The 23,221-nt window shown below is 44.0% G+C and overlaps 2 protein-coding genes across 9 annotated transcripts in view; one reads left to right on the forward strand and one right to left on the reverse strand.

Moving 5' to 3' along the window:
* Positions 1-9,312, reverse strand: part of PSIP1 (PC4 and SRSF1 interacting protein 1) — a 41,069-nt gene extending 31,757 nt beyond the window's left edge. For 4 of the 7 annotated variants that reach the window (XR_013924838.1, XM_080371866.1, XM_080371865.1 and 1 more), the window contains exons 1-4: positions 8,529-8,656; positions 7,841-7,975; positions 6,697-6,773; positions 4,106-4,244 (exon numbers count right to left, since the gene is read on the reverse strand). Coding sequence is in view for 6 of the 7 variants with exons in the window: in XM_080371866.1 (XP_080227992.1) it covers positions 4,106-4,244; positions 6,697-6,773; positions 7,841-7,912 (288 nt within the window). In the remaining variant the exon portion in view is untranslated. Of the gene's footprint in view, positions 1-4,105; positions 4,245-6,696; positions 6,774-7,840; positions 7,999-8,528; positions 8,657-8,733 lie in introns of those variants that run through there. The other 3 variants (XM_080371869.1, XM_080371868.1, XM_080371867.1) reach the window with 3 other exon arrangements.
* A 449-nt stretch (positions 9,313-9,761) lies between these two features.
* The window catches only part of CCDC171 (coiled-coil domain containing 171), a 153,873-nt gene continuing 140,413 nt past the window's right edge, over positions 9,762-23,221 (forward strand). For both annotated transcript variants that reach the window (XM_080371857.1, XM_080371858.1), the window contains exons 1-3: positions 9,762-14,734; positions 17,749-17,920; positions 21,099-21,237. In XM_080371857.1, the coding sequence (XP_080227983.1) occupies positions 14,164-14,734; positions 17,749-17,920; positions 21,099-21,237 (882 nt within the window). In that variant the 5' untranslated portion in view covers positions 9,762-14,163. The remainder of the gene's footprint in view (positions 14,735-17,748; positions 17,921-21,098; positions 21,238-23,221) is intronic.

Consider the following 23,221-nt stretch of genomic DNA (forward strand, 5'->3'; position numbering starts at 1 on the left):
TCCTGCAGCGCATTGACGATAATACTTTGATGCAGGTGGTGGAGATGCCAATGAGGTGAGGCATGCTGCTGGACCTTGTACTCATAAACAAAGGAAGACTGGTGGAGATGTGAAGATCAGGGGCAGCTTTGGCTGCAGTGATCATGAGATGGCAGAGTTCAGCATCCCAAGTGGAGGAAGCATGACAACAAGGAGGACTGCAACCTTAGACTTCAGGAAAGCTAACTTCGGCCTCTTCAAGGACCTACTTGGAAGAATCCCATGGGTTAGGGCCTTAGAGGGTAGGGGAGTCCAAGAAAGCTGGCTAGTAGTCAAGCATCACTTTCTCCAAGCTCAAGATCAATGCATCCATATGAATAAGAAATCAAGCAAAGGAGGTAGGAGGCTTGCATAGACGAGCAAGGAATTTCTGGCAACCTCAAACAAAAGAATAAAGTTTACAGGATGTGGAAGAGGGGACAGGCCACTTGAGAGGAATATAGGGATGTGTTCAGAACCACAGGGAGGCAACATGGAAGGCTAAGGTTCATTTGGAATTAAATCTGGTAAAGGAGATCAAAAACAAGGCTCCAAGTACATCAGCAGGAAAAGGATGACTAGGGAAAACATGGGCCCGCTGCTGAATGAGGTGGGTGCCCTGGTGATGAGGGACACCAAGAAGGCAAGAAGTTACTGAATGCCTTCTTTGCTTCAAGACTAACCCTCCAGTTGCCCTGGAGGTAAGAGAGGAAGTCTGGAGAAAGGAAGATTTTCCTTTGGTTGAGGAAGATCACATTAGAGCTCACTTAAGCAAACCTGACACCCACAAATCCACAGGCCCCAAAGGGATGCACTCCTGAGTGCTGCGAGGGCTGGCAGATGTGATTAAGGGCTGCGATCAGCAGCACAGTCTGGCCGGAGGCCTGTAGCCATGGTGCTCCCCAGGGGTCAGCACTGGGTCCAGTCCTGTTCAATTCATCCACCAGTGACCTGGATGAAGGGACAGACGGTCCCCTCAGCATGGTTGCTGAGGACACAAAACTGGGAGGAGTGGCTGGTACACCAGCAGGCTGTGCTGCTGTTCAGCAAGACCTGGACAGGCTGGAGAGTTGGATCGAGAGGAACTTTATGTAACAAAGGCAAGTGTAGGGTCCTGCACCCAGGGAGGAATAATCCCACACACCAGCACGGGCTGGGGCTGACCTGCTGGGAGGCAGCTCTGCGGGGAAGGGCCTGGGAGTCCTGGAGGACAGCAAGCTGCCCATGGGCCAGCAGTGGGGCCTGGTGGCCAAGGCAGCCAATGGGATCCTGTGGTGCATCAGAAGCATGGCCAGCAGGTCAAGGAATGTTATCCTGCCCCTCTACTCTGCCCTGGTGAGGCCACACCTGAAGTGCTGGGCCCGGTTCTGGGCTCCCCAGTTCAAGAGAGGCACAGACCTGCTAGAAATAGGCCAGTGGAGGCCTACCAAGATAAGGGTACTAGAGCATCTCCCTTATGAGGCAAGGCTGAGAGAGGTGGGCCTGTTTAGCCTGGAGAAGAGAAGACTGAGGGGAGATCTTATGAATGCATACCATTATCTAAGCATGGGTGTTAAAGAGGATAAGGCCAGGCTCTTTTCAGCCGTGACAACTGACAAGACAAGGGGCAATGGGCAGAAACTGAAACACAAGTTCCATCTGAATATGAGGAAGAACTCGAGGGTGACACAGCACTGGAACAGGCTGCCCAGAAAGGCTGTGTAGTCTTCTTCTCTGGAGACATTCCAAACCCACCTGGACATGACTGTGCAACCTGTTCTAGGAGAACCTGCTTTACCAGGGCGTTGGACTAGATCATCTCCAGGGGTCCCTTCCAACCCCAACCATTCTGTAATTTACTCCAACTTTTCAACAATGCACAGCACAGGCTAGAAAGAGAAGTCTAGCAAAAGAAAGGTTTTCTAAAGTTAGAGTTAAAATTCAGACGGAAATTTGTGCAAGTTTACTGTATTACTTCATTCTGTAATTCAACCTGGTTCAACCCTTCTGCTCAAGCAGTGACACCCAGAGCTGGCAACCAGAACCATTTCCAGATGGCTTTTGACTATCTCCACAGATGGAGACTCTACAGCCTCCCTGAGCAACCTGTGCCCATGCTTGTGGGTATGTCTCTAGCATCATACGCCACACATGCTCACCCACCTTCATAGCAATAAAACCCACCTGCTCGTTTTCAGAGGGAACCTCCAGTATTTCAGCTTGTGCCCACTGCCTCTGGTCCTGTCACTAAGCACCACTGAAAAAAGCCTGGCTCCATCTCTCTTCGCCCTCCCTTCATGTATTGTATACACTGATGGATCTCTCCTGAGCCCCCCCAGGGTTGAATAGTTTAAGCTCTCTCAGGCTTTCCTCATAGCAGAGATGTTATGCTCCATCATCTTTGTGGCCCTTCATGGGACTCTCTCCAGTATGTCCGTGTCTCCTGTACTGAGAAGCCCACAAATGGACACAATATTCCAGTTTGAACATTCCTACTAAGAACAGTTTCTTTTTCTAGTAATTTCAAGCCTCACTTATAGGAGCAGATTTTCAATACAACTTGCAGAAAGAAAGACTTTTTTTAAAACAAAGCAACAGGGGGGGAAAAATAGCAAAGAAGAAGCCAATGGCTATAAGACAGAACCTGACCAGTTCACAGAAAGCATCTGTGTAGGATCTACCACTGAAGTTGAATGAAGTATCTGAACAGAACTCAGAAGGTGGAAAGGACTACCCTGCAGAAGAGCTGCCAGACTAGGAAAGCAGTCTGAAAGTATCTCTTGACAGTATGTTGTGTCTTTCCAATTGGAAATGTATTAGGAATGTCTGACATGCTACACAAGCAATGCAGAGCACTGCTTAAGTTACTGATTCCTGCTGCGAAACAAAGTATTAGACAAGCTTGTTCATACCCCGATTTTCACCTTGTTAGAATGACTGGTAACATACACCTCACTTAAGGTTCACAACTGCCTCAGCCACCCACAGAGCATCTCTCCTAAACAGTCACAAAGAAAAAAAGCAAGAAGGTATACAGACTCATTTTGCAGTATCAGAAAGAATCTGTCCCTTATTAATGAAGTCCTTCCCACTGTGCTGAGGGGATCCGCATCTTTCCATATTCCGAAGCAGAAAAAATGTACATCTGGAATACATCATCTTACCTCTCAACTCTACTTCAGAAACTCTGTAACTCTTTATCCATGTTCTCCTTCAAACTAGAAACATAGTAACTTCAGATACCTTATGAATGCAGGGATTCACTGGTGCTAAAATGGCAATCTGGCACGTCCTGCAAGAGCAGGAAGTAATACCAAAAGAAACCAATTCTTTTTACTATTACTGCAGCTTTCCCTACAAGGCAATGTGATCAGGGTCCGGTGCACACTGCAAAACCAAGAGGCTACAAAGTGTTCACAGCAGGTAGGTAAAGAAAATGAGCAAGACAATTTCTTGATCAAGTTTGGGTCTTTCTATGGGCAGCACTGCATAGCTCCAGTTTAAGCCTGGAAGATTTACCAAGAAAGCATGAAATGAGGAGCAAATCAAGGAAGTCAAGTCACAGTTTGGGGGCAAAATTCAAGCATCACATTGTTTCCAACCACTAGAAGGTTAATACTATACACTAAGGATTACTTTATTACAAGGATACTTGTGGAGAAAAGCACTTGGGTTTAGAGGACAGAAAGTAGTTGACAGATTCGAAAAAACTACCACTTTTCAAGCACAGCTACATAGTTCCAAAGTTAAGTATCTGAGAAATAGACATAGTTATAAGCATATATATAGCTGTAAGTAAAACTTGATGTATACTGTAAAGTGTTAAAACTTTTAGCCTTGTGTTCCCAAACTGTCCACATGATACGTCACAAGCTTGCTACAATAAACAGGTATCTCCATTTAAACACCTTCCACCTCTTATGACAAATATTAGATTTAAAGTATTTTTTAAAAAACACAACTGGTCTAACCCACAGCTGAACAACAGCACTAATTCATTACCCTACAGCTGGGAAACACTCCTTGCCTTTTTCCCCCCCACTCCCCACAACAGCACAGCAACAAAGATTTGCAGCCTCTACATACAGACTCATTTGCAGACTCTTACCTGCTGATGAGAAAACTTCAATCTGGGGTTTTTCTCGATTTCCCACAAACCTGCATTAAAACCCTTTCTTTTATTCGGTTTGCCATATTTATCTTTATTTTCAAGGTAAGGGAATATGTCCTTTGGTCCCAAAAATGCCCTTAAGGACAGAACAAACAAGAAAAAATTTCATAGTTTAAATGGTTAGTTTTTTCAAAGCAGTAAGCACCAAATTTTATTAAGATACAATATTCATTACTAGTGCAACAACTAGTTCTGCTACATAAGCATCTTTGGTTTTCTCAACTTCTGCCTTCAACAGCTCAAGTCTTCCATTACTAGCACCACACATACGGGACCCCTGTTTCCCAGGGCGTTGAGTGTCTGAGCAAGACACAGCCAACGCTGCATCTCATCAGACTGAAGCTGATAAGACACCTAACTACTGTAAAACGGAAACAATTAAAAACTGAGTAGTTTGCAAACAAACAGAAAAAGCAGCTGCTTTCTTAGAAAAAAAAAAGAGGCTTAAATGTTAATAAAAAAATCTTTGAATCTGGACAATGTAAGGCAAGAGAACAATTTAAAGGAAAAAAAAGAGCTCCAAGCTAACAAAGAAAATCTTCTAACTAATTAAATTAAAAATAATCCAGTTAAAACAAAATTTCAGAATAAGAAAAAGCAACACTTTCAATATACTGAAAGATAACAGTTAAAGAAATGCACGGGCATACAAGCCAAACATGTAGAAGTCTTCTTCACAGAAATCACTTCTTAAAACAAAGAACAAGTAACAAGTTATAACGGAGTAGAGAATGCTTACTCTTTAATTCAACAGGGCAGTGTATCTTGTCTTAGCATGGCTTACTAAAAGACAGATGTGAAGTACTAGATTAAGGCAATTTCAATAAATACTTAGTAAGATAAAGAAAAAGAAGAAAAAACCCAAAGCCTTTCCTCCTTTTCAGAGGGACCTGGACAGGCTTGAGAGGTGGGCCCATGCAAACCTCATGAAATTCAACAAGGCCAAGTGCAAAGTCCTGCACCTGGGTCAGGGCAACCCCCAGTATCGATATATGTTGGGTGCAGAATGCATTGACAGCAGCCCTGACAAGAAGGACTAAAGAAGGACTTAGGGGAGCTTCTGGAACAAAAGTTCATCATGGCCCAACAATGTGTGCCTGCAGCCCAGAAAGCCAACCATGTCCTGGACTGCATCAAAAGAAGCATGGCGAGCTGGTGGAGGGAGGGGATTCTCACCCTCTACTCTGCTCTCATGAGACCCCCACCTGCAATACTACTTTCAGCTCTGAAGCCCCCAACAAAATGATATGGACCTGTTAGAGCAAGTCCAAAGGAAGACCATGAGGATGATCAGAGGGCTGGAGCACCTCTCCTATAAAGACAGGCTGAGAGACTTGGGGTGGTTCAGCCTAGAGAAGGATCCAAGGAGACCTTATAGCAGCCACGCTGTACCTAAACAGGGCTTGTAAGAAAGACAGGGAGACTTTTTAATACTGCCTGTAGCAACAGGACAAGGGGTAGTGGTTTTAGTCTAAACCTATCCTCTTTTATTTTAGATATTATGAAGAAATTCTTTACTGTGAGTTTGGTGAAACACTGGAACAGGTTGGTCAGAGCCTCATACCCAGAAGTGTTCAAGGCCAGGCTGGATGGGGCTTTGGGCAAACCTGCCTAGTAGGTGTCCTGGCCCATGGCAGGAGAGTTAGAACTCTCCTCAAGGTCCCTTCCAACCCAAATCATTTTATAACTCTAAATACAATAAACAGGAGTACTTGTACACAGAACTTCTATCTCTGATCTGTTTAAATACCATTTGCCGTTTCCTTAAGAAAAAGCACAGAATTAAACCCACACCATTATAGGTTTTGATTCTTTTTAACAAACAACTCAGACAAGAAATGTAGCACTGACTTTGAAGTCTTAGAAATCTACATTAGGACAACTAGTCATGCTATAAAGTAGCATAATTTGCAAAAAGACAGAACTGCATAAAATTCAGCATATTTACAATCAAATTTAGCAGTGGAAGAAATACAGTCCTTCAAAGTAAACACTATACAAATTCAAAATGCTAGCACTGGAAAACTGCAGGTATAAAGCTGATTGCACTGCCTCATTTTTCTCTCCAGATCTTATAAAAAAACAATACCCACCAACCCCAAACTTCTCCAGAAAAAACACCCCAAAACACAATACTTGATTATCTGTCTGTTTCTCAAATTTTGCCTATTTCATTGTCCTCAGCCTTACTGCACTTTGACAATCTAGTGTTAAGGATTTTGAGGATATATGAAACTATAATGAAAGTCCATTACTTAAGAAACAAAAACCTACCAGTCATACAACTGTGGGTACAATTATTTTTCTTCTGACAAGGAAAGTCTACATGGTACGGTTATTGTCTTACCAATGCCTTAAATAGCTTAAGCAAATGTTAGAGAAGCATGTCTTGTCAAAGGATTAATTTAGGAAGAGCTGGTCTACTGAATGCTATAGTTTAAAATACACTGCACTCAGACAAGCAGTTAAGTTCTTGTCATGGCATTCTACAACGAAAATAATACGACCCTTAAATATAACAGACTTACGTCTCATGGGTGCCAAAAAAGAAAATAAGCATTTTATTCGCAGGTGGCTTTACTGCTCCTTCAGGAACTTCATCCACCTAAGGAAAAGACAGACTATTACTCAAGTCAGGTAACATTTAAGAACAGTCTAGGGGAAAATAAGTAAAAGGGGAAAAGAGCTACAGAGAAGTAAAGGAGGTCTCAAGATCTCTTTTTAACTGTAAATCAAAAAAATACAGCAAAATCAAAGACTTACCAACAATAAGAAATTACACCACTTTGTGTTACAGCAACACTTTTCACATGACCACTTTCTTTACAAGTGAGAGACATGATATACAGGTAAAAAGCACAATTCAACTCCACCCAACTACTGTCCCTCTTAGAGCATAAGTAACAGCTAGACTTCCTACCCTTGGGGATAGCTGGTAACTTGCCCAAGCCCAAAATATCAAGTACAACAAAGAGGAAAGGTCAATAAGCCGTTTACAAAAAAAAATTCTTAAGCCAGCACCTTTCCTATGTATCTCATAATTATTTTATCTATGTTCCCACAACTGGGAAATGACCTACAGCCATCACAGAACTTGCCAAGGCTCTTCCCAGGGAGAGGGCAAAAAAAGGCCTGGACAACTCATCGCATACTTCGGTTATGCTAGAAGCAGCACTGTAGGAACAGCTGACTAAGAGTTACCCTGCCATAACTATGTTTTTCTTTTTTTCAAAAAAGCACAGTTATTCGGAACAGTATTTCCATACAGTTAGGTGCCTGCAGAGCTCCAGCATCATGCTACCATACAGCGCCCCTCACTTCTAAAAGTTATTATGCAAATTAGGCCAACTAACGACTCCTAGAGAGGTCTGTCTGTTACAGGAGAAGGAACACAAGATAAGCATAAGACAACAGCAAGCCAGAGCACAGCACAGGATATGCAGCGCGATTCAGAAGTCGCTTCCAACCACGGGAGTGCAACCGTGCCCTCCCTGGCAGGAGGCGAGGCTGAAGGTGCGACGCGGTTGAGCCGCATCACTCTCCACAGGTGTCTGAAGGCGCTGCTTGCGGCACAAAGCGCCAGCTGCGGGGGAGGCGGCGCAGGGCAGCGCGGGGGCCAGGTACCGCGCGGGAGGGCGTTGCGGCCTGCGGGGGAGGGAGGGGGCGCCTTACCCTGGCGGGCCAGTGGGGGTAACCTTTCATCTTGGCAAAGATCAAGTCTCCAGGTTTGTACTCCCGGCTCATGCTTGCCCCCGGACGCGACGCTCTGCAGCCTTCACCGGGACGCTGCCTGCCGTCCGAGTACCCCTGTCGGAATAAACACAATGGGGCTGGGGAGCAGAATCAAGGGCAAGACATGAGAAACATGAACAGCGCGCTCCGCAAGGGCGGGCGGCCCCCGACCGGCTGCCGAGGGACCCCGCGCCGCGCCTGCTCCCACCGCCGCCGGGAGCCCTCGGGGAGCCCCACGGTCGCGCCCGCAGCCCCCGCGCGCGGCATGTCCGCGGCTCCGACGCTGCACACAAACCCACGCGGGCCGCGCTGGGCCGCACGCAGGCGGGAGCGCCGCCCGCCCCCCGCTCGCCCGCCCCCGCGCACACACGGCTCGGCGCTGCTCGCCCGCCGCGGCCGAAGCTCTCCTTCCCCAACCAGCAGGGCTCCCGCCACACGGACGCGAAGCCCGCCTGCTCCCTCCCTCCCCCCCCGCCCCCATAAGGCGTGATGGCGCGGAAGGTAAACTCCGCCCGTCTGCCTACCTACCCGCCTGCCCATCTACCCGCTTGCCCGTCCTCCCACCGCCTCGACCGCGGCGGCCTGCCACCTCGCCACCCACCGCGCTGGCGCCCGACCCGCAGCCCACCTCAGCCGCCTGCTGCAGCACCCGCCGCGGGAGACACGGCTGCGCTCCCTCCTCCCGCCAGGCGGGGCGGGACCAACCTGCACGCCGCAACCGGCCGCGGGGGTGTCCCAGGCGAATCAGCGCAGGCCCTGCAGAAAACAGACGACTTGGCCCCCCCACGCAAGCTTGAGGAGAACGCGAGCCACAACAATAAGCAACCACTTACCTAGGAGCCCCGAGACGGCAATGCAGGAAGGAAACGAGCGAGTCTATTTAAGGTTTCTCCCCGCATCGTAGAAGTGGCTCCTCCCTCTTTCCGCGGGGGCGGGGCAGCCGCGGCGCTGCGGGGTTGGCGGAGCGGCGAAGGAGGAGCGCCGCAGCGCAGCGCCGCGGGCCGCCCTCGGCGGTAGTGCGGGGGCGGGGGCCTCCCGGCCGTGTGCCGCCCCGCTTCCCCTCCTGGCCGCAGGCGGCGGCCGCGGCCGGCCCCGTGAGTACGACCCACGCTGCTCCCCGGGCTCCCCAGAGTGGGGCGAGCTGCGGTGGGTGTCGCGCCGGTGGCAGCGTGGGTGACAGACGCGGGGGCGGCGCTCCCTCGCTCAGCGCCACGGGCACGGCCGGGGGCTGGCACCGCTGCGGCCGCGGCTGCTGCCCCAGAGTCGTTTTCACCGGCGTCTGAGTCCGTGGCCTCGCGCCGGGGCCCTTCCCAGCCGGGAACGCCGCCCCACTCGCAGACTGGAAGCAGCTAACGGTCACCACCCCTGGCCGTACCTTGGGCGGGTGTGTTGTCCCCGCCGGTCCCTTTGTGTTTCTCCTGCCCCACGAGCCCTGTTACAGAGCCCCCCCTTTCCCGAGCCTTACCCCGTCGTGCTGCTGCCCCACAGCCGCTCGTGCTCCCCCAGCGCTGCTCACCTACCTGCTGCTCTCGATGTCTTGACTTCCCCAAGCATCCAACAACCCAGAGTTTCAGTCTCTTCAGCCTACGAAGTTCTTACCCACAACTTAGTTGCTATCAACTCCTGGGGTTTTTTTTCTGGGATTACTGTTAGTTCAGCTTTTGTGCTACCCACCCCACCCCCCTTGTCCTCTCCATTATCTACCCTTTCCTGGCTTGTTCACCCATCGGTATGAAGCTCACTCCTCTCCCAGCATTTCAGCCACTGCATCCTCCTCTCCCCTTGCTGCCTGTCAAGATGGCCAGCCTCTGCTGAGCGCATCAGGTACCTCCAGCCGCCCCACACTTCCCCCCAAAAATACCTTTCTACAAACAGAAGACCCTGGATCCAGATTTTAACTCAGCAGCTTCTTTCTCCCTGTCTGCCCGCCCTGTTGGGTCTAGTTTTAGTTCTCCCTCTGCACTGAAAATCAGCCGGCCTGTCAGCTCTCTGTCAGATAGATGGTCCCACGCAGCACCACCTGCAAGTCACTGTACCGTGTGTTGTGCTGACACGGGTGCCAAAACCAGCAAAAAGCTGTAGGAGTAGCAGCACAAAAGGTTACTTCTTACACAAGTACATTGGCTCACAGGGGCATACCTGACCATTTTGCACTTCAGTGATCATCCTCGGCATGTGGCCTGATGCACAAGTTTTACAGTCTGGTTTTCTGCCAGCTTCCCTCCCTCCTACTTGCACACAAAGTTAAGTTGTGTGCGAAGAATCACCTTACTGCTTTCAGTTTTGGTACAGAAACTCAACTCGTGTCTGAAACTCCCACTGCAGTTGCCCCAGAGCAAACTGTGCTTTGTTCTAGGCTCTCTTCTTCTCAAATGCAAAATGGTCACTTACAAATGTTAATTGAAATACTTTACTCCATCTATGTTGACCAGGAACAAACTGCAGTTTTCCAATGGCTTAAACCAGTCAAATTCAGTCGATTTTCTTGGAGGTTGTGAAGCTCATAACCCTGAAATAAATACCAACTTTCTACATGGTTAGAGAAGAGCTCATCAGAAAATAGATCATCAGCATATTAGACAGGAAAAAAACTTTCTTCCTATGCGCAAACAGATGACCAGTTGTGGCACATGTTGTTAAAAAATTAAGACTAAGGTAGACTGTACATCTAGAATTGTTTAGAGGAAGATAGAAGTCTGACAGTGGTAGAAATTGTATCTCATTGCCAGATATTTAGTCTTTATTTAGCTATATTCAATCACTCCTATTGCAGCATACATAGTTTTGTATTTTTTCCTAAATGAGAAAGTGTTGAGTACTGCAAAAACTCTGTATATTAATACTTTGCTATGCAGGAACTGAGAATCTGCAGGGATTCCCTTAGCTAAGTCACTACTCTGTTTAATCATATAGTTACATTTGTATTCCATATCAGATTAAATAATTTCATATTTTAGTTTTGAAGAAGCAATGCTTCTCTTGACAATCTTTGGAAACAGTCTTTTGAATCTGAAGTGTCTCAAGAATCAGAAGTTTTGCACCTTGTATTAAAATCAGTGAGAGCAGCTAAGAATTTTTTTTTTCCTAATTAAGGAAGCAACTCAAGATTACTTGGCTTCATTGAAAAGCAGTGTGCTCTTCAAAAGAGACTAATGTGAATAAAGCCTTTTTAAAAGGTAAATAAAACAAAGTAAAATTCGATTTAAAAAGTGAAAAATAAAACTGCTTGAACAAGTTATATTTTGTGTGCAGTTGAGCTCATTTGTACGTTACATAAACATAAGATTGAAGGTAAACTGTTCAAGTACAGACACAACAGAAGGAAAAAAATATCTTTTGCATTCCAGACATTACCTTGACAGTCCCATGCCATACGGATGCTGTTAAACTTTTAGGACCATATCAGAATTTTTTAGCAGTTTAATTGTGAAGACAGAATCTGTAGGGCTTCAGCCAGACCTGCCATCTGATGCTGGACTAGGAGGTAGGTCAGTACGCTGATACATATTGTTAGAAGCCATGAATTACCTTTATAGATGAAAACCAGTACCTCCTGTGAGGAGTTGTGTGGTTGTGTGTCTTGAGTTTGCCTGTTTGAAACAGCCATTCCAACCAATTTCCTGCAGATGTGGGTTAGGTCGCATGGCAAAAAGCTGGTATCCTGTCTGCAAGTGAAGCACTTGCTTCCTGATGTACCGGGGCCAGAGCCACAGCGAAGCACCATGTTCCCTCCTTTATCCTGCATGTAAAGCAGTTTCTAAACACATCCATCAACAAATCTCTCTAAAGAAGAAGAAATAAGTTAATGATGAATTTCATCTGTGATACAACTCTGTTTTGATTCCACCTTTCTAAAAAAACTCCATTTATCCTGAATACATGTAGGTTTTAGCCAAAATATTCCTTGAACTGTGAAGAAATGCCTAAGTGTCTAGATAAGATGTGTTTTTCAGTGGGGAAGGAAAGAAGGGTTTTTGTTTAGCTACATGCATGTAGCAGCAGTATTGTGTCTACTGTAATTTTTATGAATCAAGTTAAAAGATAATACATGTGTTATTTTGGGCAGATAAACTCATCTTACTGGTTCAGCATCTGGTAAGCTATTATGGTGCAAAAAACACACTAGAACTTGCAGACATGGTGTTAAATGTCTATGATTCCTTCCATATTAACCCATAATTTATAATTTTTCATTAGCCAAGGCCACTTTGCATCATGTTCAATTTTTGACTGCTCATCAGACACCAGCAGATGTATTTTTCATCTGCAAAAAAATAACTACAGCATAATGAAATCTTCTGATTTTGTGCACTCTGGGCAAAGAACTTCTTTGATTTGGCACAAGACATTTAAAATAACTGCATGATGCAGAAGTAGCAAAACACAGCTGAAAGCCACTTTACAGGTCACAGGCCACTTTCTACAGATCAGGTCACAAACTAGAAATCAAGTTTTGAGATTTACCTCTGAGAGTGTAAAAAATATAACTGAGCTTTTTGTCTCATGCAATTAAAGGTTCAGTCTGTACCTTGAAGGATAGCAGTATCAGGCTACACTTCACCACATCTTAGAAAATTTTAGTCCAAAGTGGTATTTCTGCAGTTGTAAGCAACAGAGAACCCTTTGGAATAAAAAGTGGTAGAGCATCTTATGTACTATGGCAGTACTTGCAGTTACAAGGGAAGTCATGCTGACCTGTAAGCCACAGCAATTAGCTGTACTTTGAATTCAGTATGAGTGTTTTTCTGAGTGAGGACCAAATGCAGCTCTGTGGTTGACAGAAGCTGATTTTAACTTCATAAATATCTTTAGCATAATATTGCTCCTATTAGGGAATTCCAACTAGAACAAAACCCCCAACAATTTTAAAGTGTTTTTATAAATATATAAAAATAAATGTAAGCTATGTTTTAATTTAAATTTCTAATAGTATTTCTCTGTAGATTTTTGATGTTATAAAATCTGACACATTTAGATTCAAGTCTGAATTAAAGAAAGGCTAAGACTTCATTCTGCTTGTTTCCAGTTGTTGCATCCAGATTAAAAAGTAACATCAAAGGTGGAGCGGAGGTTACCAGACCAAATACAACCTAGAAAACCTGAGAACAGGTAATGCAACACAGCTCCCCATAGTGATAAGAGAACAGTACTTACATAAACAGCAATACAATACACGCAGCCTGTCAAGAGTGATGGGTGCTGCATATTCAGTGCTGAAGAAACACGGCACCTTACACAACTCAAGAGTCGTGTAGACTCACTGGAGTCTTATATATCCAACCTTCATGTGTCTCTACCTATGCTATTGCTTGGGGTCAATTTTGGTTACAGTTAAATTATGTAATCCCTTCTACTGATAAGGATAATTGAGTTTCTCATAGTGTTTTTCCCCTGTGTTTCCATATGTGCCCATTCTGTGCACCATCCATCCATATATTATTGTCTCATAAGCGACTTGTTCACCTTCTGGACTGTGTGTTCTCAAATAACTTGGTCATTGTTAGACTGTGTGTTTTCTAAAATTAACCCAGGCATTTGTGGATTACTTATTTCCTAGATAACCTGGTAATCTATGGACATCATTATACATTTTTCTTCTTCAGATACAGACCCACGTTCTTTTAAGAGACTGTTTTAGCTGATGCTTTTCCAAATGTGGTTTGTGAAAGCTGTAATTCATGCCTGCTCATGCAAGAGGACCCAGATTTCTCTGGGCCTGTGGAAATTCTGGTCATGTACAAGAATATATAAAAAGTACCTTTCAAATTACTGGTTAGTAACATCTGAATGTGTATCTAGTTATGATAATATATTAATGTTAGTTATTGAAAATGCTAACTTAAAATTGTTTTAATTCCCTTCAGCCTGTGACACTTTCCAGAAGAATACCATGTCCACTTTTCTAGGATATTGTAGGGTGGATTTTATTCAGCATCTCGTGCTGTTGTTGTTTTGACATCACACATGTTTACATCTGGGGCTTGAGATCTCTCAGTTTGCATGTTTTACAGGAAACTTTCCATCCATATAGCCAGGCAAAGAGAGAGGGAGCAGTAGCCTTGTTACCCATCTCCCCCATTGCTGGGGGTCTCTCATGGTCTCTCAAAATCATTACCCACTTGATTTTCTCCATAAACTGGGTGGAGAACACCACCCCATACTTGAGGACATCCAAGTCTCCATCTGGCTTTCACATTAGTTGGTTACTTTCATTTCCTGTGCATTCCCCATTATCTGTTTTAGGGATTCAGCATCCCTAAAACATGCCTAGGATTGCCCGGCTGCAGACACGCCAGCAGCCCTGGGAGGAGGGTACAGCCACCCCCGGGTCCACGCAGAGGTGTCTGGGGACGCCACCAACGCTGCTGGTAGCCGCCGGGCCTGAGCGATGCGAGGAGCTGCCCGGCCGCACCCAGCCCGTGCCCAGCCGGGCGCCGCAGCGGGCCGAGGAGACCTGGGCGCACCCCAAGTCTCGGGGAGCCCCGGAGGGACCCCTCCACGGGACGCGGCGCAAGCCCCCAGGGAGGGAGGGCGGCACAGACGGTGGGCGCGCCGAGCCCCCCGCCCGGCCTCCTCAGCGGCACCGCGCCTCCGCTTCCCAGAGAGCCGGAACCGTCCCCGGCAGCGGGGCGGGGGGCGGCGGGCGGGATGCCGGCGGCTCGCCGGCGGTCAAGCGAGGCGGCAGCCCGGGGCGCGGCACTGGGCAGCTGCCGGGTGCCCGCCGGGCGTCCCGCCGCCCGCCCGGCGCATGCGCGATGCCCCGCCCGCCAGCGCCGAGCGGCGGCGTTCCCAGGAGCGGCGGCGTTGCTAGGACCCACCGCGCGCCGCCTCGAGGTACGGGCGAAGCCGGAAGTCGCCGTTGGGAAGGAAGGGCGGGACCGGGCGGGGCCGCGCCGCGTCGGTCGCCTCGGGCCCCAGAGATGGCGCTGCTCGCCGGCGGCCGCGGAGAGGTGGGCCGGGGCTGGCGGCGGTGTTTCGGCGGGACGTGCTCCTTCTGTGGCCAGCGGCGCGGGCGCCTCACGCATGGCTCCCGAGCGCCCCGGCCGCCGCAGCCGTGCGGAAGCGTTAGTCGCTGGCGGCGCGCTGCCTGGAGCGCAGCTGGGGCGGCGGGCGGGCCGCGGAGCCGCCCCGCACAGCCCCGCCAGGCCGGCGGCGCTCGGCGCTCCGGGCGCCGGTAGCGGCCGTGGGGCTTCCTGCTGGTTTCTGGTCGGCGGCGGGTTTCGGGCGGCGGCCGCGGCCGGTGCTGCCGGAGCCCTGCCCTGGGCGCCCGCCCCCCCTCCCGCCGAGCAGGAGGCGCGGGCCTGCCGGACGCACCGCCCGGGCAACGGGCGCGGCATGTGCTGCAGCGAGTGTAAACTTTGGTGTAAGCGTAGTAAAGTTATGCTGTTGCCCTGCTTTTTGGCTTGCATAGAGTTTTTGGTCTATGTTAATGAATGTCTGGCGAGTCTGTTAGCTGAAACAGTTGCCGATGAGTTTCTGTAGGTTCTAGCGCAGATACGTGAATTATGCCTGGCTTTGTATGTGTGAAAGTAGTACATCTTAAGGTCATGGTTAGAGGTATTTTGGGTAGTCTCGATCATGGAACGGCTTGGGTAGCACCTTCAGAGATCATCTAGTCCAGCTCCTCGCCCCCAACCGCCCCCCCCCCCCCCCCCCCCCCCGGTTAGGGTCAGCTTTCATTCGACCAGACTGCCCAAGGCCCCGTCCAGTCTGATCCCGATGCTTCCAGGGATGGAGCATCTGTAGCTTTTCTGCTCCGCCTGCTGCGGTGACTCGACCCTGACAGTAAACAATTTCTTGCTTTGTATTCAATCTAAATCGGCAGCCGTGGTGAAGTTTGTTAAGGGTATTCAGAAGTTTGTGAGGAGATTATGAGACAATTTTTTTTAGGTGACACCCATCAAATGTATTAACTCCTCAAGCAAAACATTTCTTGGACTGCTTTGTTTAGTTGTGGCGCTCCTATGAGCCATTCCATGCCTCTTGAATACTTTTTTACTAAATGAAATAGCATGATTTGGGAGTGTATCCATTTGTGCGCTAATAAATGAGCTGTTGATACCTTAAGAGAGGAATGTTGCATATCCAAAATAATTAGGATTCCCAGAAAACACTCCAGAGATTCCCCTCCCCCCCGCCCCTCCATGTGACTTCAGTAGTTTATGGTAGTTGTAAATCTGCAGAATGATGTGGATGTGACATTGGCCCATATTACTCCACTTGATTTTGAAGACAGTTTGGAATAACTGCATGTTTGAATACAAAGCGGTATGATAACTGTGGACACCAGTTGTTATGCTTTTCTGTAATAAAAAAAAATTAGAAATAATAGGTTTATTCTTGCTGCATGTTCTGTTGAAATTATACTTTCAAACAGAAGTGCATTTTTTCTGTTAAAATTATGGTTTGAAGCAGAAGTGCATTTTTTCTCCTCTGTATTTCTAGTGCAGATTATTAGCAGATGGAATGGACAAAACCAGTTTATAATTAATGTATTACACCAAGTACTTCTGTGTTCAGTCCAACAGAAATAAACTTGGCAAACGTGTGGCTGTAAGCTGGGGATGGTAAAGGTGGAGTCCCAGGTAATTTCTTGTTATGGACATAAGTACAGATGTTGTTATAGTTGAAATTGAAATAGCCAGAGTTCGAAATAAATTCACTAAGTGTTTATTAAGGCAGGAAAGCGAAAACAGCGCACTGGGCGGCTGGGGAGTCGCAGCTCCATCCAGGCTGGCAAATTCCAACAGGTAACACAGCCCTTTTAATCTCAGCTTCAAGGCCGGTTTAAGCAAACAGTTATGCTCTCAGTCCCGTGGCAAGAAGCTGTACATTACAAACTAAACTATTTTTACACTAAAGTCTAGACAAAGACAAAGGTGGTCATAGTAGCTTGAGATTATGGTTTAACATTGGCCTTGAGGAGGTACATCTCCAACCTCATGGTTAACGGTTAACTCTTTTCTCACCAGACAAAACATTCTCAGATCTGTTACAGCAAGATCATTCCTTTTGTTAAAAGCCCATTTGATCAGCAAATTACCCTTAGTTAGTTATTATAGATGTGAACTCCACAGCAGATGGACAAGCAGACCTTCATGGCTCATTAATCTTGACTGTTGAAAACTGCTTGTTTTTCATGTTACCTTGCTTTAATTAATGGAAAGAACTTACAAATGAGTTTGCTATTCAACTTTAAATCTTGAAGGTTTTTTTAGGGCTTATGTAACATATTTGTGTATTGATTTCTTCTTGTCACAAAACTGCGAATGATACAGGAACAGTAACATTAAATTAATGAGTTTCTTTTCAAGATGAGCTGAGTTACAGTCCAATTCAATATTCTTCCTGTATACCCCTAAATAGTGCTGATACCATTAATACGGCAGAAATAAACTCAGGTAGAAAATTCCAGGTTTATGAAACAGGAGACTTGCTATGTTAGAGGCTGCTATTAGACAGCAAACCTTGGATATTGACCTACTGAAGAAATGATAGTACATGCATTTATCTCCTCTAAAATTATTTTGAAGAGAAATGGAGTTTGTGATCATCTTAGGAGAATAGAGAATGTAGGGGAACAATCTATGCAAGCATAACATTTTGTATTGACACCCTTTTGAAAACTCTGGCAGTGGATATTCTACATCGGTTTTTTTTTTTAGTCTGCAATATTGAAGCTTAGAGGACTACCACCACTTTTTGTTGACTAAAACTGATGTCAGATTCCAATTGGCGGTGATTCTTTGTTTGACATAGTAGTAACAGTTTGGTAACAGTTTTGTGAGTGTTAACAAGTGATTCTTTTATTATGTGGCCAAATAAACTAAAGCATGTTTCTGTTACAGGTTTTGATGTTATTATAACAGGAAAAAGAGTAATCTTTGAAGCTTTTCAAGTAGAAGTATATATGGGTGAAAGTGATGTTCATTCTCCAGACTTTATAGGTTTAAAAAGCTGCATACTGGATGTTGTGAGTTTGCCCTCTCCAGTCAGCTACATTGTCATGGAAGCTAAATGGTAAGCCCCTCTTCTGTATTTTTAAGTCTAGTTATGAGGTTCATGTTTTTGTAGTTTATTTTATAGATCCCTGAAATGATATAATACAGATTGAAGAAGAACCAGAGAGCTATGCAAGCTGTGCCATGTCAATGTAGTTGTTAGATGAAACTATTTACTTGAAGACATGTATACTGGTCATCCCATGTGCAAGAATTCACACAGGACCATAGGAGATGTGACTTAGAGATAAGAGGGTGTTCGTGTCTGCAGTTAGGAACATCTACCTGGAGTTACAGAATGGTTTCCTGCATTAGCTGTGGTGGGAGAGGTTAGCTTTAGGTCTTGCACATGGCTCTGATTTTTTATAACCTTATATGTGTTGATCTTTGGTGCAATTAAGGTAAGCATTAATTCATTAAGTTTACCTTAGCTGTGAGAGCTATTTGTCACATTTAAAGTCTGATTATACAAAACTGCGAATGATACAGGAACAGCAACATTCCATGAGTATGAATTTTGGTTAGGAAATGAGACTGCAGACTACTCCTTCAGCTGGGGAAGTTCAGCAAAATTTCACTGCTAGCTAATAAATGAAAGAAATTTTATCTCTGTTAGAAAATTACATTTTCTGCCACATATTGAAGAAAAGCTAGTGAAAACCTGTTTTTCTGCAGTGTTCTATGTATACTGTAACATGCAGTGTGAATTGTGACGTGCAAAGTGAATGTGAATTGCAAGTTTTTGAGTTACATAAAGTCATTCTGCAATGTAGAACTCAAAAGTGATTTCACTTGCTTACATGCTTTCTTTAAAAACTACTAAAAATGGTTTATTAGATACAATGTAGTTGGTAAAATACGTATTTTTATTCAAAACCAATGATTGATGAACTATTAATATATGAAAATGGAAGTACAAAGCATTCTCTGAATTCCTTTCAGACTGCAAATTGTACATTCTGTGAAACTTTCCAGGGATTTTGTGTGGTTTTGTCTTTGATTTAAGCTTCCCAGAGGTTTATGCTTATAGCACTCCTACCTGTAATATGAATATGGAAGGAAAAATTCCCTACAATAGGTACTATGAAGCTTTCATGAAGTACTGCATGTGCTGAGGATGCTGTGATGATTGAAGAAAATACCACAGAAATAAGAGTTCTTAAGGCTAATCTCTATTTTATTTGGAAATGTTTAAGTAGACAAATAAAATAATGAAGTTGTTAACATAGTAATAGTCCGTCCTTTTTTTTTTTTTTTAGTAGCTGATGAAATTTGATTCTATAAAGCAGAAAACCCTATTTTTGTTCTCAGTACATTTTTAATTTTTCAGTAGTGGCATTGTGAGTTTGGAAGCTGTGCAGAAAACATTATTTAATGAGTTCAACATTTTTTTCCCAGAAGTTATTGTTGTGCTGTTGTGTTTTAATGCCATTATGCACATTTTTCATTTCTGTAATGTCCCTAATTTACTCTTAATTGTGATGTTTTGTAACTTGTTTTGGTTTGTGTGTGGTGCTCCACCCCCCACCCCCTCCAGTTAAGCACAACAGTTAATCACATAGTTAAATGTTCCTCTGAATTGAAGTTTTGTGGTGCACTATCTCCATTGTGCTCTTTCTCCCTGCCCCTGGATAATTAATATAGGAATTGGAAGGACCAGCTTTCTTGAAGCTGATTGCCATACAAAGCAATGTCATGTACTTTGAAGACTTAAAGGTAAATTTACTTTACAAAAGTACTCATTCCCTTGCTTGCATTCAGTGTGCTGTCTATGCAAGAAGTATTAAACATCATCAGGATCAAAGAAGCAAAACGACCTCCCTACTGCCTGCAAACTTAACAAAATGGTTGGTTACCCTTTCGATAACCCTTCTTTCTTTGCCCTAGTCCTCTCCAGTTTTCCAGTTGGGTCCTGTTTTTCTCCCCTCACTTGTGCTTTGGTAACATAGCTATCTGGCCTTTAGCTGTCTTTAGCTAAGATAGATATGTGCATCATCTCTGAATAAGATGACTTGCCTTTCTTTCATTTGTTTCTCCCAGCCATGGAAAAATAAAGGTCTTCCAAGCCTATTACACGATGTCCACCAACCGGCTTTTATACAGTTTACAGATGCTCCGGCTGTTCAGATTCTTATTTCCTGCTTGTTTTACCACTGTGTCTTCTTACAGCAGTAGCTAAGACTTGTGTAAAATAATGATATGTGGTTTTACTTACCTTGTTGCTGATCGTTTGCCCTTGAGTCATGTTGGTTCCTCTGGGTATGGTTCTCATGGTAAACACTGAAAGCTGAATAATGTGCCTGTGGTTTTCTTGCAATACATGCAGGTTTTAATGATCCTTATCTCCTACATTTATTAAATGTATAAAATGTGTTAAGTACATGGCACCCTGTAGAACAGTTACTGATGGCATGCAATTATTCTGATCTCATAGATGAAGTCCATCTTGCTTTTAGTTGGAAATAGACTTAGTATTTATTAAATGATAAAATATTCATATATTGCAGCTAAAACCCTGAAATTTCGTCCTTTGTTATTAGTAATGTCTTTAGAGACAACACAATATAAATTGCTGTTACCCTTGTTGATGACATTTGTGCTTTTTTTTTTTTTTTTTTTTTTTTTTTTTTTTTTTTTTTGTTGCTAGTCAACTTACGTGAGAACTTATATCCTCAGGTAGAGTTCTCAGTCATGGAAAATGTTAATGGTGCCTGTGCACAAACCTAGGGGTAAAATGGTGATTTTTTTTTATTTAGAAAAACCAAATAATTAAATTCCTGTAGACTGTCATTTCTGTAATTAATACTTAAGACTTAATGTAGACAAAGGTGAGCTATTTCAGTGCTTCGAGTTCTGTATGAACTGAAGGCAACTTTGTGGTTAGTTTAATCAAGTTTTTGTACAGTGTATTTCATATTTAGTGCTCCTGACAACTTGTGCTTTTGCATGGAGCAACTAATTATGGTAGCCAGTCTTATATATGTCATTTTTCACATTATATATATAATAATGTAAAAAAATATTTTTAACTCTTTTTCAAAGAGCAATATTGTGACAAAATTATGACAGCTGCATGGCATAATTTTACCTAAGCAAACGTTTAGAAACTTTGGGCTCACAGTCTGATCACTGAAATAAGGGAGCATTAAAACTTAGAAGGAATACTTACATTTTTTGAAAACGTTCTAATTTTGCAGCTTGCATAATGCCAGGTGTGAGTCAGAGTTACTACAAAATAGCAATGAATCAGAACTGGACACTGCTGAAGATCTGAGAAGGAAACTCTGTCAAGCTAAAAAAGAAAAATTAGACTTATCCATTAAACACAACCAGGAAGTAAGGACTTTTTTCTTTGCTTTATTTTACTCTTGGAATACATGTTAATCATGTTTCATTGAAGTAATACTCTCGCATGGTGTATAAAAAGCACAGTCATTAGCTGTACAGAGCCCCCATGCCTGTTCATAGGAACTGTTAGCACCTCTGCTGTTATTGTTGGTAGTTACAGTTGCCCCAATCAGAGTGCAAATTTTCTGCAGGGAAAGGAGTCACTGCTGCTACCAGTAGTTTGTTAGATAAAATTGCCTGGTGACACAAATAAATAAAAGGCACAGCTTGAATCTAGATAAAAAGATGTTATTTAGGTCTTACTCTACAAACAACAAAAAAAGTATTAGAGTGTCATTTTAATTCTATGGAAATCTTCTGCAACTCAAACCTAGTACAGTGTTTTTGTGCATGTGTGTGTCTGTGTACACCAGATCCAGCTGGTATATCCTTTGGAAGTCTTGCAGTGTCTCACCTTGCGCAAATTTTCACTTTTCAGTATCTACAACAATGTGTAATGTATAAATGGATTGATGTGTTTGTCAATAACTTCATACTTGTTAATGAGAAGTTCATTCATAGGGAAATAATTTACCTGCATTACAAAGGTTTTCCCTCATGCTGTTGCGGCTAACTAGTATTGAAATGAAGTAGTAGGAAGAAAATAATTAATCTTTTATTTAGCTTGAATGTCAGCTTTTGTAATAGTATATGTAAGGAAAGGTGGGCACTGAGTACAGCAGTAGTTGTAATCAGCTTCAGATTCTTCCCACACTTGCTAATGCCAATCCGGCAGCTGATACCCTGGTTTAAACTGTGTTGGTGCAGAAGTATTATTACTAGTGCAGATAATGATTCTGCTCTTAGCAGTTTGCTAGGAGCAGTTGGTGTGGGTGCTTATTCATCTTTTCTGGGTGAAATCCAGCCAATAAACCAAGTTTGCTGTTCCATATCCATTTTGTATTGGGGTGTGTACGAAATTACGAGATTCCTGCTTCTTCCACAATTACTTGCTCTTGGGCTCTAGTCAATTCATTTTTTACCCATTGCCCCATCAGTTGTGGGGCGGTTCTATAAATAGATCCCTGGAATTACCTGGATTTAAAAAGAAACCCAAACCACCTCTTACATTGAGAATTTGAAAGGTGGGCGTGCACAAGGATCTTCTGCACCATTTTTCTGTTGTGATGTGCACCCCAAAGTTAGGTTGCATTTTAAATAGATAAACTACTTTGAGAGACTTTTTTTTATTTCCCTATCCATATACTGTGTAGTTACAGATAATGGAAGTGCTTAAGTTACCTACATGTGATATTATTGAACTAAAAGGGCTACTTTGTAGATATTCTGGAGAAATACTTAATTTAATGTCCACTTTGTTGTGTTGAAATAACTTGAACTTGATTTTCTAGACTCAGTTTTTGGCAGCAATGACTAGACTATGTTTCTTAATCTGGATAAGATAACTTTTTGAAGCATTTTCCATTCTTAGTTTGTTGTGTGTTAAATTTAGTAGCATTCTGTTTTGACTACTGAACATTATTGTACTGAATTTTATGTTTATAAGTATATTTGTGAGTTATTAGACATCTTGGTCTAGCGTTCCAACATGACTGTTTTTTTAAGTGTTAAATTTAAAGAAAGTTACCAGAATGCTTGTGGAATATGTTTCTGTTGATGCAGTTTTTCATTTGAGGTGCAGAAAGATGGCTTTATTATGACTTCTGTTTTCTTAGGATAGTGTATTTTTGGAAAAATGGAGGAGTATGTTTAAGGTACAGAAAATTAATCTAGGAATAGGAAGAGTTTGCAGAAAACAACAGGGAAAGTACTTAAAACCTGCATAATTGTGCATTTGCAAGAGTATATTTCAAATTCAAGTGGAATAAGAAGGCAGCTATAAATGCAATTCAAAATATCTTTTAAAATACTCTGTGGGTGTATTTCTGTAACATTGCATTTTTTCAAAGGAGCACATTGGCCGTTTTCTGAA

The sequence above is a fragment of the Falco punctatus genome, assembly GCF_963210335.1.
Source record: "Falco punctatus genome assembly, chromosome: Z".
Classification (NCBI taxonomy): domain Eukaryota; kingdom Metazoa; phylum Chordata; class Aves; order Falconiformes; family Falconidae; genus Falco; species Falco punctatus.